The sequence below is a fragment of the Anoplopoma fimbria genome, chromosome 10, assembly GCF_027596085.1.
Source record: "Anoplopoma fimbria isolate UVic2021 breed Golden Eagle Sablefish chromosome 10, Afim_UVic_2022, whole genome shotgun sequence".
Classification (NCBI taxonomy): Eukaryota; Metazoa; Chordata; class Actinopteri; order Perciformes; family Anoplopomatidae; genus Anoplopoma; species Anoplopoma fimbria.
The window spans coordinates 11,160,605-11,175,566 of record NC_072458.1 but is presented as its reverse complement, the minus strand read 5'-3'; the positions used below and the strand labels follow the sequence as shown (position 1 = coordinate 11,175,566).

General features: G+C 43.7%; 1 protein-coding gene across 1 annotated transcript in view; it reads left to right on the top strand.

Moving 5' to 3' along the window:
- nedd9 (neural precursor cell expressed, developmentally down-regulated 9) overlaps positions 1-11,137 on the top strand; it is a 28,183-nt gene extending 17,046 nt beyond the window's left edge. Inside the window, 7 exon segments of the mRNA XM_054605855.1 lie at positions 5,871-5,969; positions 7,068-7,193; positions 8,301-8,409; positions 8,412-8,454; positions 8,456-9,476; positions 9,775-9,864; positions 10,158-11,137. Coding sequence (XP_054461830.1) covers positions 5,871-5,969; positions 7,068-7,193; positions 8,301-8,409; positions 8,412-8,454; positions 8,456-9,476; positions 9,775-9,864; positions 10,158-10,724 — 2,055 coding nt within the window. The 3' untranslated portion in view covers positions 10,725-11,137.
- The last annotated feature ends 3,825 nt before the right edge of the window (positions 11,138-14,962 follow it).

Genomic DNA, 14,962 nt, shown 5'->3' with positions numbered 1-14,962 from the left:
CCTCCGCGGGTTTGCATGCCAACCCGACAGTGCAAATCCAGAGTAGCGACTGGTTTGCTTTCTTTTGATGTGGCGTGGGGCTCTGGTGTATAAAGGCACACTGAGGTTTTGGAGCTCCATTCCTCTCTGGCTTTTTGATGCTGCGGCCTTGTCCTTGGGTGACCCTCCTGGGAGGGTGAGCCACACATCCCCCCCAACCCCCCTCCCTCCTTCAAGGCCTCCAAGCTGGGACCTTGTTGCCCAGATGCCTGGAGCTCCCAGACACACAAAGAGCCTCCTCACATGGTGAAGCCTTGTACCGCCTTTTATCATTCTGCTCTTAAAGTCCCATCTTTCATCTCAGTCTACTGCTCTTGATTTTCCGTCTTCTGCGCTGAAAGGTGTGTCTGTTTCACGCCCTCGGTTTTCCTCTGACTCGGGCGCTGAGGTCACGGTGCTCAAAGACGGGTTGGGTTCAGAGTTCAAAGATCTCCGCCCAGCTTCTTATCTGCTCCTACCAGACGGCCTTTTCATTCCCTACTTCCTGACTTCATGAGGTCTGCTCCTTGTACGGGCATTTCCTCCATTTGCTGTGTCGTACCCATAGATCCAATCTGCTCATTGGTGCCATAAAGGGGCAGGGGTGCAACAAAAGGATTGATAAACTCCCACACAACTCGAGGAAGTGGACCTGATGGCCGTGTGGGTGTGCCATCTACCTTCATAAAAAGTTCCCTTTTGGATGTAACCAGGTTATGTGAAATGAATGGCTTGTTTGTTTGCCTGGGACATATTTTCTCGGCCTAATCATGCGCACGACAATCCCAGCACCAGATAAGTGAGTTATTTCTTCCTGGAGCAAGCCAGCTCCTTCAGACAACCCGTCTGCTCGCCATTGTCACAGTTGTGATGAATCGCGGGCCCATGAGGCTTGACCGGAGGGGGTGAGGTTATAAATCAGTTGTCCCGAAAGTAATCTGCTCTCTGCGGTGTCTGCATACTGAGGACCCTCTCTCCTTGAAAGTTTTAAAGCAGAAAGTGTGATAAAGTAGCAAAGTAGGAGGTAAGCTGAAAGTTAATTTTTAGCTGAAGAGATGGCAAAGCTCAAGTTTACTTTCAAATCGCCTCTTTTATCCAACCAACTGAAAGAGAATAAGTTTTACATCATAGGAGACAAAGAAAACCAGGAAATGTTTACATTTAAAAGCAAAAAGCAAGCACATTTTGTGGGGCATGTTTAGCCACACTATGGAAGGCACCGCCGGTCAAACTTTGAATTTGTCAAATGCTTTGGTTCGGGACTAAATACCTGCAAAACTAACTGTAACTTAGCTAATGTTAGCTAGTTAACATGCTAAACATGATGGTGAACATGGTAGCATTATACCTGCTAAACATCTGCATGTTAGCTTTGTCATTGAAGGCCTGCTAGTGTTAGCATTAATCCCAAAGTACTGCCTTGCAGAAGTAAAGTAGACTCTTAGTCTTGCTGCCTTTAGAGATTTATTCTAAAGGCTCATTCAAGACTTTCCTCATTTCACATTATCCTCTTATTTTCTTAGGCCCGTCTCATGATATAGTTTTCTTAGAAAGTAAACGCCTGAATGTCAGACGCATCTTTTAACAGTACTTCTCTTCAGATAATCATGCCACCGGATTAAGAAGCCGCTTTGATCAGAGAGGATGAACGATGAAAAATCAACGTGTTCTCTCTCTTTTTTTTTTTAATGCTCCTCATTAAGCCCGCTGTCTGTTTGGGTTTAGCCACTCTGATGCGTAACGGAGAGGCGTCTTGAAAGCCTCACAGGACTCACGAGTTAATTACCTGCATTAATTAGTTTGGCTCTTTAATAGGCTGGTGGCTGAGGAACATAGTCGTGGCCCAAAACACTGTGCTGTGATTCAGCAAAGCAGACAAGGGCAGGTTACTGCAGAGCAGAAACACACCCGCCGTTTAGGAGATGCAGTCATACACAAAATACCACTCTTACCTAATGTATAAGTGATAGTGTGCTTAGATTGGTGCTCTTGGGTGGTGCTCATTAAAAAGGTGAGCCTTCGCTGACAGAGCGGATGGATGAGAGAACAGGAAAGGAGATGAGGAGGTGTGAAGTAGGAGATGGAGACGGTGACAGCAACATCGTTGCTGTCACCGTCTCCATCTCTCCATCTCTCTTTATAAGCTGACCGTTGTTTGTTTGTGTCAAAAGGCCATTAGTGTGTGTGTGTGTGTGTGTGTGTGTGTGTGTGTGTGTGTGTGTGTGTGTGTGTGTGTGTGTGTGTGTGTGTGTGTGTGTGTGTGTGTGTGTGTGTGTGTGTGTGTGTGTGACCTATGAAAAGGTGTGAAATGATGATTTCCTGTTAAACACACGCAAAGTGCCTTAACTCACCCACGGACAATCGTGCAAAGGTTAAGGCTGATATGATTGAAAACTTAATGATAATTTAATACTCAAAGCTTTCATTTAACCATAGATTTATTTTACTATGGCAAAGCAGGCATGCCACCACTAAAGTACCGCACTGATGTCCGGAGCGATGAACTGCATCCACTGCTCTGCATTACAGAAGACCAAAGTATTCAAAACTGCTTTTACAGAATTGTCAATTTGACGACGGAAAGTTCCCCAGGAACACGAGTAGCATTTTTTTATGGCTCCTTTCAACAACAAGACAAGTGCTTTATATGAAATATATAAAAAAAGATGAAAAAAGAAACAATAAAAGTCACAAATAGGTTTTTAAAGAGTTAAATAGAATAATATAGATAAAAGTAAGTCCTTTCACAGGAGATTAAAACTGAATTAATGAGTAGTCCCAAACTGAAGTTGATAAAAGGCAGAGGCAACGTTTTGAGCCTCGATTTAAAAAGACCTACAAGCAGCGGGAGATCAGTAGCAGATCAGAAATTCAATTTGTCTCTTTACTAACCAATAGAAGTATTTTAAAATCAATTTGACACACAGGATGCCTAGACTAAAATGTTTACACTGCCCATCAGAACGTAAATCTAAGAGAGCATATAACAAACTCATGAGGTAGTTGGTGACGCTGTGACGACGCCTCTCAAATGACTCCCAAGTAAAGCTTAACAGTCCTACGTGCCAAAACCTGAGCCGGCCAGGACGCTAAGTAAACACTGCATTGTTGAAAGAGCCATGACTCACTCACCAAACCGGCATAGGAGCGTTAACAAGGCATCTTATTTGGCTCCTTGGGGCACTACTTTAAACCCGATCCCTCTTTAGTCACTCATTGTGATCTTCCTCCTCTGTGAAGGAATCCTAGGAGCCCATCACCTGAGTGGGAGCGATATCACGCTCTCAAAAAGGGCTGCCATCATTGGACGCGGTAAATGTTTACCCGCCGGCATTTTATGGCAGCGCCGAGCGGCCTCGGAGCGACAGCCTGCCGGGTAAACAGACGGGCGGAGATGGGAAAAATAAATGAGCAGTGAGCATCTGGCAGCTGGCTGAGAGGAGCCGACTGATGGGACGAGTGCCACTCAAAGCCATGACATGTACCTGCGAGAAAGGTCAGCGAGGGCTTTGACGGACACCTCGCTGCCATCTGCATGTGACCTAGTCTCTCCCCCCTCCCCCTTTATCATCAGCACACAGGCTCAACCCGCAGGGACAGCAGCCGGGTTGAAGTGACCTTTTACCGAGCATCACTTTGTTGTTGCTCAGTGAAAAGCTGGCTTTCTATCTGCTGTGTCTGCTGACATGTTCCAAGAAGTTCTAACATCCCTTTATTTTGTTTTGAACCCCATTTTGCAAACAATAAAAAAATAAAAATGTAAATAATCATGTAAAACGCAGTTCTCCTTGAAATCATAGGAAAAAAAGACTCCTTAAAAATGCAGAAATTATGATGTTTTTTAAGTTTTCCTTAACATAATGCAGTGATAGTTCTCTGTAGATTTATGGGTATATTGCAAAAAGGAACTGCTAATGGCTAATTAGACAATTTTTTAATGGTGATAATTTGCTAAAATGTTAAAAAATATGGGTTTTAAAAGAACTCAAGCAACTGTAATTTACTGACTCCATGGGAAAAATAATTACCGTTTCACCCCCAAAGCACCCAAAATATAGGAACTGTACTTACAAAACTTAAGAATATGATTATCATCCAAATCAACATAAGACAAACATCAGTCTCCAACATAAAAAAAAACTAACTTTTTCCCTGTTGCACCGTGCACTTTTGAGGGTCAGAGGGGGGAGCAGTTTGTACATTCATGAGCAAATTATATTAATGAAGTTTCCATCACTTCACTTACACTATAGAGTAGATAAAACATATTTTATTTCAGAATGTAAACAGCCTGAAGTGTTTGGAGCGACAGTGCGTGAGAACAGCCCCGAAGCAGCGAAGCTATTTATTCCTTCGGTGGTTTATTTCAGACCCGTTCTTTAAAGCCCACGGTGTACGTTTCAGCTGTGACCCCACAGGCCCTGTTGGGATGATGTACGCACGGACAGGAATGCCAACAATGGACACCTTAAATCACCACAGGCCTGCTCAGATTGGACTTATGAGAACCATATGGACTACTGTTAAGTCAGACTCTGGCTCAGATGAATGGCATTCCTTTCCATACTAGGCGACGTGCTCTCATTTTCCGTTCCTCTCGCTTTCCACCTCTGTTGCTTTTTTTTTTTCTTCATAAATCTCTTTTACAAACCCCCCCTCCCCTTCCACCTCCTCCGTCTCTCCATCTCTGCTTCCTCAGAAACATTAATCCCAGTCGGAGTTGGCTGAGGTTACAGCTCCTACTGCTCGCGCTCAGATAAATGTAGAGAGATCGTATTCTGATATTAACTTGGCTATACGGCGAGTCATGAGTGGATACTGGGATTTAAGTCTTATACCTCCCCGGAGACTCTCCCCTCTGCCAGGAAGCCGTGCGTATGGTTCCTATTTTGAGCCCCATTAATGAACCCCGGTGTGGCGATAGTGGTGCGCGGGGGCAGAAGAGGAGCATTGGGCTCAGGGAGGGACATTCCCAGCATTCCTCCGTCTGTCTGACGCAGCAAGGAGGTCTGCTTTTAGGGGGAGAGTGGGGGAGGGATGGAAACACTGGGATTAGGAGGTGTAAAGAGACTGATTAGCACTGACGGGAAAAGAGGAGGGAAAATGTGGTAAAAAGAAAATTATACGGGGACTAAAATGTCATGGGCAGTGTGTTTGTGTTTGTTTTTTCAAGCAGTAATCCGTAGCCTGTCTGCACCACGGTGTAAAATGTTTTAAAGGTGTGTTAAATCCGACAGCACAGAGCGCCAGGGTTGTTCATCACTACCAATGACCCGATGAGTACTTCACCAGGTTTAAAAGCTCACAATCCAGCCAGTGCTACGATAAAACTCTGTCTCACGTTTAATCAGTAAAACGTTCCTTGAGGTTTCAAGTTCCTTACCGTTTTCTCAAAGCACAGCTGAAGTTTTACTTTTGCTCGGAGTTAAAAAAAAAAATTGCTCAACTCAGCTGCGTCAGTTTTATGATTTTGTTTTAGTTTTTATTAGTTGAACAGCAGGATTGAGATATTCTGTTTGTTTTCCAGTAGAGCACTTGGCTGAAATAGTAGTTCTATATTCACAGTGAACTCTTTTGTCAGGATTTTCTGCTTTATGTTGTTGTAAATTGAATATTTTTGGCTTTTGGACTGTTGGTCAGAAAAAACAAGACCTCACTTGGGGCTCTGAGAAACAGACAGTGTATTGACAAAACAAGTAATAAGTTCTTAATAATTTTTTTCACTTTTACTAGACAGTGTAGAGCTGTCAGAAGGATTGTGTTTGTCTTGAGCACTGCTGTGTCCCAGGTGTCGTTTTCTTTTAGACAGCAGTTCTGATTGTTTGTGGCTCCCCCCTTCTGTGATCGGACAGGTGGTGACCCCGACCAGAGTGGGACAGTCCTACACCTTCAGCCCCGGCCAGCACAACCAGCAGGACCTCTATGATGTCCCACCCAGTAGATCACAGGGGGTAAGTGTCTCATATTCCCACAGCACAAACTGTTTACCAGTATTTACTCTACCTACCAGTACAAAAATGGGGATAACCACCAGTGTACATTGTTGGTAGATTTCAGAGAGATTGAAGTGGAATCTGTGGTAGCTGAAATCATCAATACATCTAAAAACCCCTAAAGGACTCAATTGTAAACATAAACCTTAAAATCAAAATAAAATGTTCAAGTCAAAATTTTGCATCATAAATGCCAAACTGCTACTAAAAAAAAATTTAATAAATCAAGCATAGTACTACGTTTTAGATATTTTAATGGGTTTTAAGAAATCCACATGTTTCCATTAATATCTGAATATTAAAAAGAAATCAGTTAGCAGGTTCTTGAGACTTTCTTTTTGAGTTGTATAATCCATCACAGTTTACATTAAAGTTGTATTATCAACAAAAATGAATGCATATTTGAGGTTCACGGTGGCAGATTACAAAACTCAAACATGTTTCATGAGTTTCAAAGATATTCCTAACAAACAGAAATGAATGGAAGGCAATGGTAAGAAAAAATACATCCAAAAATGTCAAAGTGTAAAGCAGGCAAAGACTCAGATGTGGCCCTTTAAATTAGTTACAGTTTTCTGGATATAAATAAGGAAAATGTCACAGATGCAACTTTTGCTCTATCGACTACGGTTTATCACAAAATAGTAACAAAAAAGGGCTCAGCAGCCAACACAGGAGGAATAGTTTTTGACAGATGCAGTGTTAAGTTTTGCATTCGTCAGAATGAGACCGCTGTTTCTTTGATCTTCAGCAAGTTCCGTATCTTACATACCCCACATCCTGTTCTCTGCACTGACGTTATTTTCTGAGAAAGGATTCTTGACTAATACTTTTCTCCTTTCATCTTGTCTGCTGCCGATAAACCTTGCAGCGCTGTAGCTCATCGAAAAAAGCTACTTTTAATGTTGCATGATGCATTATTTAAAAGCATAGGAAGTGTAGCGTCTACAAAATAAAAGACTGCATTTCACCTTAAACAAATAAGAAATGACTAGTTCTCGTGGTCAGAACTGGTACTACAAGTCAACTGGTGTTTATGGTCTGCTCATGTTTCAGGTGTACGATATTCCTCCTGGTCAGATGTTTCCCGGCGCCAGAAACCAGGGAGTTTATGATGTTCCTCCGTCTCAGATGGACCCCAGGACGCAAGGCGTTTACGACATACCTCCTTCCTCTCAAGGGGTAAGTGGATCTTCCACCACAATGATCAGTCAGACATTTCAGTCCAACAAAGTGTGACTTGAGGAAGTGGTAGCTGCTGAAGTTATTTATTGACACAGTCGCTGGTATTTCTCTTAATTGTCTGCGATAAATGGATAATATGTCAAATGTTATACTTAAGACGTTCTTGTGGCGGCACTAAATGACGGCTTTGCCTGCCAGCAGAGTTTAACCAAAAGCTCCGCAAGGTTTTGCATCTGAGCTCGAAAGAAAGTCAAGGCTGTAGCTCTTCTCTTTCCAGACCCTCTTAGATTTCAGCAGACCTCCAGCCCCGACCAGGCAGAGAGCCACAGGCTTGTTTGTAATAACTTGATTCGTAATTACAGTTTCAGTGGGGCTTGTCTCGCTATAACAAATGCATTTTAAAATTGATGGAAATCACTTACATGCCGCAGTTTTATCTGCTCCCATTGGGCTCTGTGCCGCGTACTTCAAAAACTCTGCTCGGTCAACTAGCGGCAGGTTTAGGCGTCCAAAGTCGGACTAAAACTGTAGCTTCTAATGCCTGGATGTCTAAATTATTCCTAAATTAATACAGACACACAAAAAAAGCTCTGCTCTGTCTGTGGCTTCTGTCTCTACTACAGAAAAAATATGAAAGTTATTTCAAAATAAGATTTGCATTAGCCAGGTTACTACAGTGTCCTTTGGTTACCTGAGTAACCTGACTACTAAGGTGCATCATGTTCCTGATCTACAAGGAAAGATGGGTCATTAAATTCTGAACACTCAAAATCAACCACAGCGTAGAGCCTTTAGTTGAGCAGAATTTAACCACATTCAGGTGCTTCAGCTACTCGAAAGAAACAGGCAGGTTTACTGGTCTGTTTTTTTCTAAAAGAATAGCCCTTATTTCTGATTGGTTCTCTGGAAGAACGATGGAATGAAATTTGAGTAACCTTTTAGAAATGGGAACCTTCAGTTATTTTTCTAAAACCAGGGACAGAACACTTTGTTTGCAATGTGAAGTACAAAACTTCTTACGAGTCTATGTGAGTTTTTTATGACCCAATAAATAACATACAAACTCAGATTGTGAATTTACACCAACGCTTGTCCTCCCTGCAGGTCTACTCGGTGCCGCCCTGCAGGACTAACCCCGCCCTCCAGGAGGGGAACTACGACTTCCCACAGCCTCTCAAGCACAAGCAGGAGGGCATCTACGACGTACCGCCCCCGCCCTCACCAAACCCACTCAGAATCCCCAGTCGCATTACGACTTCCCCCGCCACAGAGCCCCCCGCCCATCACAAACACCCGAACGTCAACGGCAATGAAGGCATTTACGACGTGCCTCCGCCCGCCCTTCATTCGGGGGCGGGATCACAGAGCGATGTGTACGACATCCCCCGGGGCATGCAAGCGGCGCCGCCGCACAGGGCCTCGCCGGCGGACAGAGACGGAAGCAAAGGCATCTACGACATCCCCGCTCAGGACCCCCGCACCGTCGGTGACGTGACTGACGGTGTGAACCGCCTGTCCTTCTCCAGCACCGGCAGCACGCGCAGCAGCATGTCCACCTCCTCGTCCTCCACGGGCTCCGGCTCCGAGGGACGCCTCGCTCTGGACGTGGATGCGGCCGTGCAGCGGCTGTACCGCCTGCAGCAGGCCGTTGACGCCTCGGTCGGTGCTTTGCATTCGATGGCAGCCTCCCCTCACTGGAGGACTTTCCCCTTCATGGAGCGCCACGCTAATGACATTCGTACGGTGCTAGACCGGGTCCGCGCTGCTCTCGGGGACTTCGTTGTGTTTGGCAGAGGGGCTGCGGCGAACGCCACGGCTCTGTCGGAATCCAGCCTGCACAGTAAGCTGAGGCGGCAGCTTGGACGCCTGGAGGACTCGCAGCAGATCCTCCTGCAGGTCTACCAGGTCCTGGAGAGCTGCAGCTGGGCCCTGAACGCGCTGGCGTCCGCCAGCAAGCACCACAACAAGAGCGACGACCTGGACCGCTTCGTCATGGTGTCCAGGACGGTGCCTGACGACGCCAAGCAGCTGTCCTCCACGATAAGCAGCAGCGCCGAGCTTCTGTTCAGGCGGACGCACCTGGACGGGACGTTCTCTCTCGGGAGCACGCCAGAGGAGAACGCCGTCCACCCGCTCACCTCACCCTCCTCTGACAACGACAACTACGGGGGACAGACCAAGCCCTTCCCCGTACCCTCCGGCCAGGACAAAGACAACATGAACAACAGCGAGAAGTGTGTCAAAAGCTGGATGGAGGACTACGATTACGTACACCTGCAGGTAAATCCTCGTTTGTAGTGTTTCCTCTAAAAAATATAACATTTTGATGATGCAAGTCTCAGGCTCTGGTTCACTTAGGCTTTTCTGTGGACCAGAATGTATTTTTAAATACTAAAACTAGACTCAACTATAAATATAGCCTCTAAAACAAAGATTTTGAGCAAAAATGTCCTTTTTGATCATTCCACTGACTTTATACTACAGAATTTAATTCATGTAGGATGTATGAGAAAATTCAAACCCGAGCTGTGTGAGTACCTCTGAGTGCCTCTTCTCACCTCCTCGTCTTCCTCCACAGGGCAAAGAAGACTTTGAGCGTCAGCAGAAGGAGCTGTTGGACAAAGAAAACATTATCAAGCAAAGTCAAGTCCAGCTGGGCCAGGAGCAGGTGAGGCTCTCTCTCTCTTTCTACTTTGTCACAGACATTGTTGCACTGGGACCTCCATTATCACATCTTTCATATTTATGTGTCAACACCGTCGAATACAAACAGATGTTGACCTTCAGGGTCTCATGGGGGACTTTGTGGGACAGAAGTCGAATAGAGAGGCAAACATTTGGAGCCTTTTTGACTGTTGGGATTAGGCCTGCAGCTACTTTTACTCAGGTTAAAGAAGCGGGTACTTCTTTCACGAGCAAGGTCGTAAAAAATAATCTTTGACTCCTCTCGCCCACTCGCAGATCAACCAGTTCAAGAAGTTGGAGCAGGACGTGATCAAACCGGTGGAGAACGACGTCTCGCAGTGGATCTCCCACCAGCACGCAGGCACGACCCCGCCCCCCCACCACCACCACCATCACCTCATCACCTCGGACTTGCCCTCCGCCCCCTCCGCCCATGTGTGCGCCCGGGACCGCCAGCTGCTCGGCTTCTACTCCGAGCAGTGCGGACAGCACTTTGCCACACTCCTGGGTGCCGTGGACGCTTTCTTCGACTGCGTCGGTGCCGGGCAGCCCCCGCGCATCTTCGTCGCGCACAGCAAGTTCGTCATCCTGAGTGCCCACAAGCTGGTCTTCATCGGGGACACGCTGTCCAGGCAGGCCTCGGCGCCCGAGGTGGCCAACCGCGTGATGAACTCCAGCAATGTGCTGTGTGACTTGTTGAAGACGGTGGTGGCGGCCACGAAAACGGCCGCCCTGAACTACCCAAACACGGCCGCCATCCAGGAGATGGTGGACAGAGTCACTGACCTTTCGCATCACGCACAGCAGTTCAAAGAACAGTTGCTGCAACTGGCCAATTTGTGACTTTCACCCAGGAGACAGACTCAAAAGTGTACATTAATGTAGTACAAATATATATTTACAATATATATATATATTGCTCATCTTTAAGTTTTGGATGTTGTAAATAGTGTCCGTTCTGTAAATATATGCTCTATTTTTGTGTAGATTGTTTTATATTACGGTATGAATATATATGTGTAGGTGCAGTATTGGCGTCTCTGTAGGATTATGTAGACTTTTTTCGTAACATTCCTGTCGCATATTACGAAGCACCTTATGAGATGTCCTGTGTTTTTTCAGTGTAGTGTTGTGTCTTACTGCTGAGTGTGACAGTAAATCTCCTTGTAAATCACGTTGATGTCGATGTACTGTGTGTGTGTGTGTGTGTGTGTATGTGGAGCTCTCCACAGAGTAAAGGATTGTTCTTAGCCACGTGACTGCATCCTTCATTTTTTCTGACATAACAGATTTGTTGTAGCTGAAGAGAAATTCTCAAGAAAATCAAATGATAAAGTCAGAGGAAGGTATTGTTTGTGGTATAGTTTTACTTTGTGTAAAAAAAAAAATATTGGATGTTACGAAAGGCTAGTAGGCTTTGGAGATCAATACTGATTTTCTTTTGGGATGAATATCCATAGAGTTATAATCTAAAAAATAACTGCCTCCATGCTGACATTTGTTTCCTCACAGAAATGTATTCATGTCAGAGTGAACACTTTTAGATTGAGGCAATTATGGTACACTGAAATTAAGTATAATATGCTTTTTGCTAGAGCATAATGAAGACCATGCAATAAAGCTGAAAACTCTTGCAAAACAAATCACACAAGTGGAAAAAGTAGTCTGACAACAAAAAAGAAACACTCAAGGTCTACAAACTTTTTTTACCCAGAGCTGTTTTTACATGATTTTCCTTGAATGGAGGTATGAACTCTCACACTGAAATATAAGTCTTGTATGTACAGCGTTTGCTTGGTTCTCATGTCAAGCTTTTGGAAAAACCTAGTAAGTAGATCTTGAGTTGAGATCTTTTTTTGTCAAATTGTGGTCTTCATCCACAGATAGTTATAGCTTAGTGTGATGTCAAGCTCCAGAGGAAAATGGTTTTTTTTAGATTTCCAAGGTCAAGAATGACTTTCACGCTCACATATTAGGAGCTTGTAGGTTTAGTTTTCGTGGTGCTCTCAAACACATTTCATGGTCTTCATCAGCGAGTGGAGTTTACGCAGTTGTCAAGCTAGGATTTCCATGGTCAAGAATTAACTTTAATGCTTGTGGTCTTCGCCAGCTAAACTCCATTAGCTGATGAATATCTCAAGTTATGGTTGAAAGCCCCGGAAAAACTAACCAAAAATATGGAAAAACATGGAAATGAAAAAAAAAATGCTGAATGTTTTTGAAAGACAATCTGTAGATGAAGACCACAAGAAGCAGTTAAAAGCTTCAGGAAAACTAAACATGATCTTTTTTTTATTTGATCATTAAGGACAAAAAAACATGACCTTGAGTTAGTCTTTTCAGTTTGAGTGCATCATTTCTGGGCCAAGAGATTGACATGAAGTTAACTTATGGATAGAGGGGAGTGATTTCGATTGCAAATATCACTACTAGACTCCTTAAAGATGATGTACTTAATATCTTTGTGTTAATATTCTTTGATACATTTTTGTTGCAGCCAGGAAGTAAACAGCTCTGGTAAAGTGACCGCTTACACTAAACATGTGACACTACACATATTTCATTTAGACCCTTTATTTTTCAGTATTTGACGGAAATGTGACAATGCATCATCCAGTACCATTTTTAAAGCCTTGCAACTGAAAACTTTATTTGTACAGTCACAAGGGTATTTTAAGAAGAGGATCAGTTAAAGAGTGCCTGTGCCAAATAATTCTTCACTTTGCATGGGTAACATTCAATATGACACATGGAGAAAAATGAAAGGCGAGTAAAGGCCGAGAGGCTGCTAGATATGTTCTCTGGACCGTGAGAAACGTGTTCCTCAGAGTGACCCGAACGACGCATTATCTCTGCTTCAAAGTGGAGAGAATTGATCAAATGCACACAATCAGCCTCTTGGGAACACGAAGTGCAAGGCTTGGGGTGTGAGCGGCTACAGTGACTGCAGGATACAACCTAAAAACACTGCTCACTTGCCCCTCTTTCATTATATATAGTCTCCCCCCGTCGAGAAGAGGCGGCTTTATAGGCAGATTGATTGTGTGAAGAAGAGGCGACCGCAGTGAAACTTCAGCTTCCAATCAGAAAATCTCATTAAGAGAAAAAAGATCCTCACAGACTGGCACTTACGAGCGACCCAACTGTTTTTGTTATTCGCTGCATCCCACTAGGAGCTCTCCGGGGAGATGAGCAAGAAAGGAATTTGCAATGACTTTTTAAAAAAAAAAAAACACAAAGTGCAGACAGACACAGTAAATCAAGAGACTTCAGGTCTGCTTTATAAATCTGTTTCAGGTTTTCTTCCTAATCTGCTCCGCAATGAGAGCAGGAACCACAGACCCAAAATATCCTTTTTCAGGGTTTATCCCAGATTATTCTAAATCTCAAATTTAAAGTGACAAACACATTAATCCCTTTATTACTATAATCCAGTAACACATTATTTAGAAATGGCCCCTTCTGTGTAATGAGTACTTTTTGAACTGTTAGTATACTTATTTTTTACACTTTTACTTGAGTAACATTAAGCAGGACTTTTACCTCAGTATTTTTAAAAATAAAAAGACCTGAATACTTCTTCCTCCACTGAATCTGGAGGACACAACAAGTGAGGAAAAACAGCTTTTGGCTGGAGGATAGCTGCACTTATTCTAGTCCTGGCAGCTCTAACAGATCCACTCAGGTCTTGTGTGGCTTCTGTGTGTTTTGTCACCAGGGGCAGCGTGCCAAACATCTCATAAATCACAGTCTTCGGTTAACCACAATTGCAAGAGGTACTACAGAGAGCTGAGGCTGCGTTCTTTTCACTGAATATCCTGGAGCTGGTCCTCTCCAAGCTCCCCGATGAGATACCGTCTCGCCGGGCCGAGAGACAGCCAACAGGTGTTGGGACTGCTGAGGTGGAAGTTTAGCAGTGAAGAGATCTAAAAGTCAGCTGCTCACCTGTCTGCCGAGTAAACAAACGGTGAAAGGTCATCGGAGAGGTAATGTGTAATACTGGCAGCCAGCAACAGGAGCAAAGCTTCACTCCTGCCGTTTATACATATGTATATAAAGAGAGAGAGTTAGAGGAGCACTGGAGAGTCTATGTCATTTCCTTGGTTCACCACAATCATTTCCTGTAAAGTATTTGCAGGCTCTGAAATTACAGCTTGGTAGCTCAGCAGGGCCTATTTTTCTCCTTCCTGAAGAAGCTGCAGGCAGAGACGTAACATCATTAGGACGAATTAAAACTTCCAGCAAAGGTTCGGTCTCAAAGTCAATTTACTGTAAGGTTTCTTAATTTTCTGCACGTGTTTCCAGTAGAAGAGAGACGTCTCGGTCGAGTGCATTCTCAACATTTGACTCGCACCGCAGTGAAATGTATCAATCACCGCACTTTAAAACGATGAAAATGCATGTCTTCTTTGCATGTAATTAGATTTGATGTCCTTGCAGTGGTGGATGAAGTACAGAAGTCGTACTAGCACAGGGTAGAAATACTCAAGTAAAAGTAAAAGTCCTGCATTCAAAAATGTGTAAAAGTATCATCATCAAAATATACTTCAAGTACTCATCATGAGAATCGGACCTGGGTCAGAGTGGCATATTAGTGGATTATAAATATTGATGCATTCACTGTAGTAGAGTAGAAGTATAATGTTGCAAATTACACATTACACCAGAATTGTACTTAAGTAAATATATTTAGCTGCTGTGCTTTTGGAACATTTTTGTTGGCTTTCTTACTGCAAATTAAAGTTAAAACTGCAGTAGAGGATCAGTTTGTTGTTGCAGTTGTGAGTGAAATAATCATTTGAGTTTCAAAAGAGCTGACTGACGCAGAAAAGGGTCTTAAAAAAAAAAATGTCAATACATCTAAACTTTAAAAAGTGTCCTCAATGCAACATTTCAGGCTCAACACTTCCCAATCACTGCAACCTGGTGTTTTTGTTATGTACGAGCACATTTAGGAATAAGATAATTACCCCTGGGGCTGAAATGGATTAAGCCTTGTCAAAGACTAAAATAGTCTTTTAAAAAGCTAGACCGTCTCAAATTACATTATACATACAGTAGATTAACTCACTGCATTGACT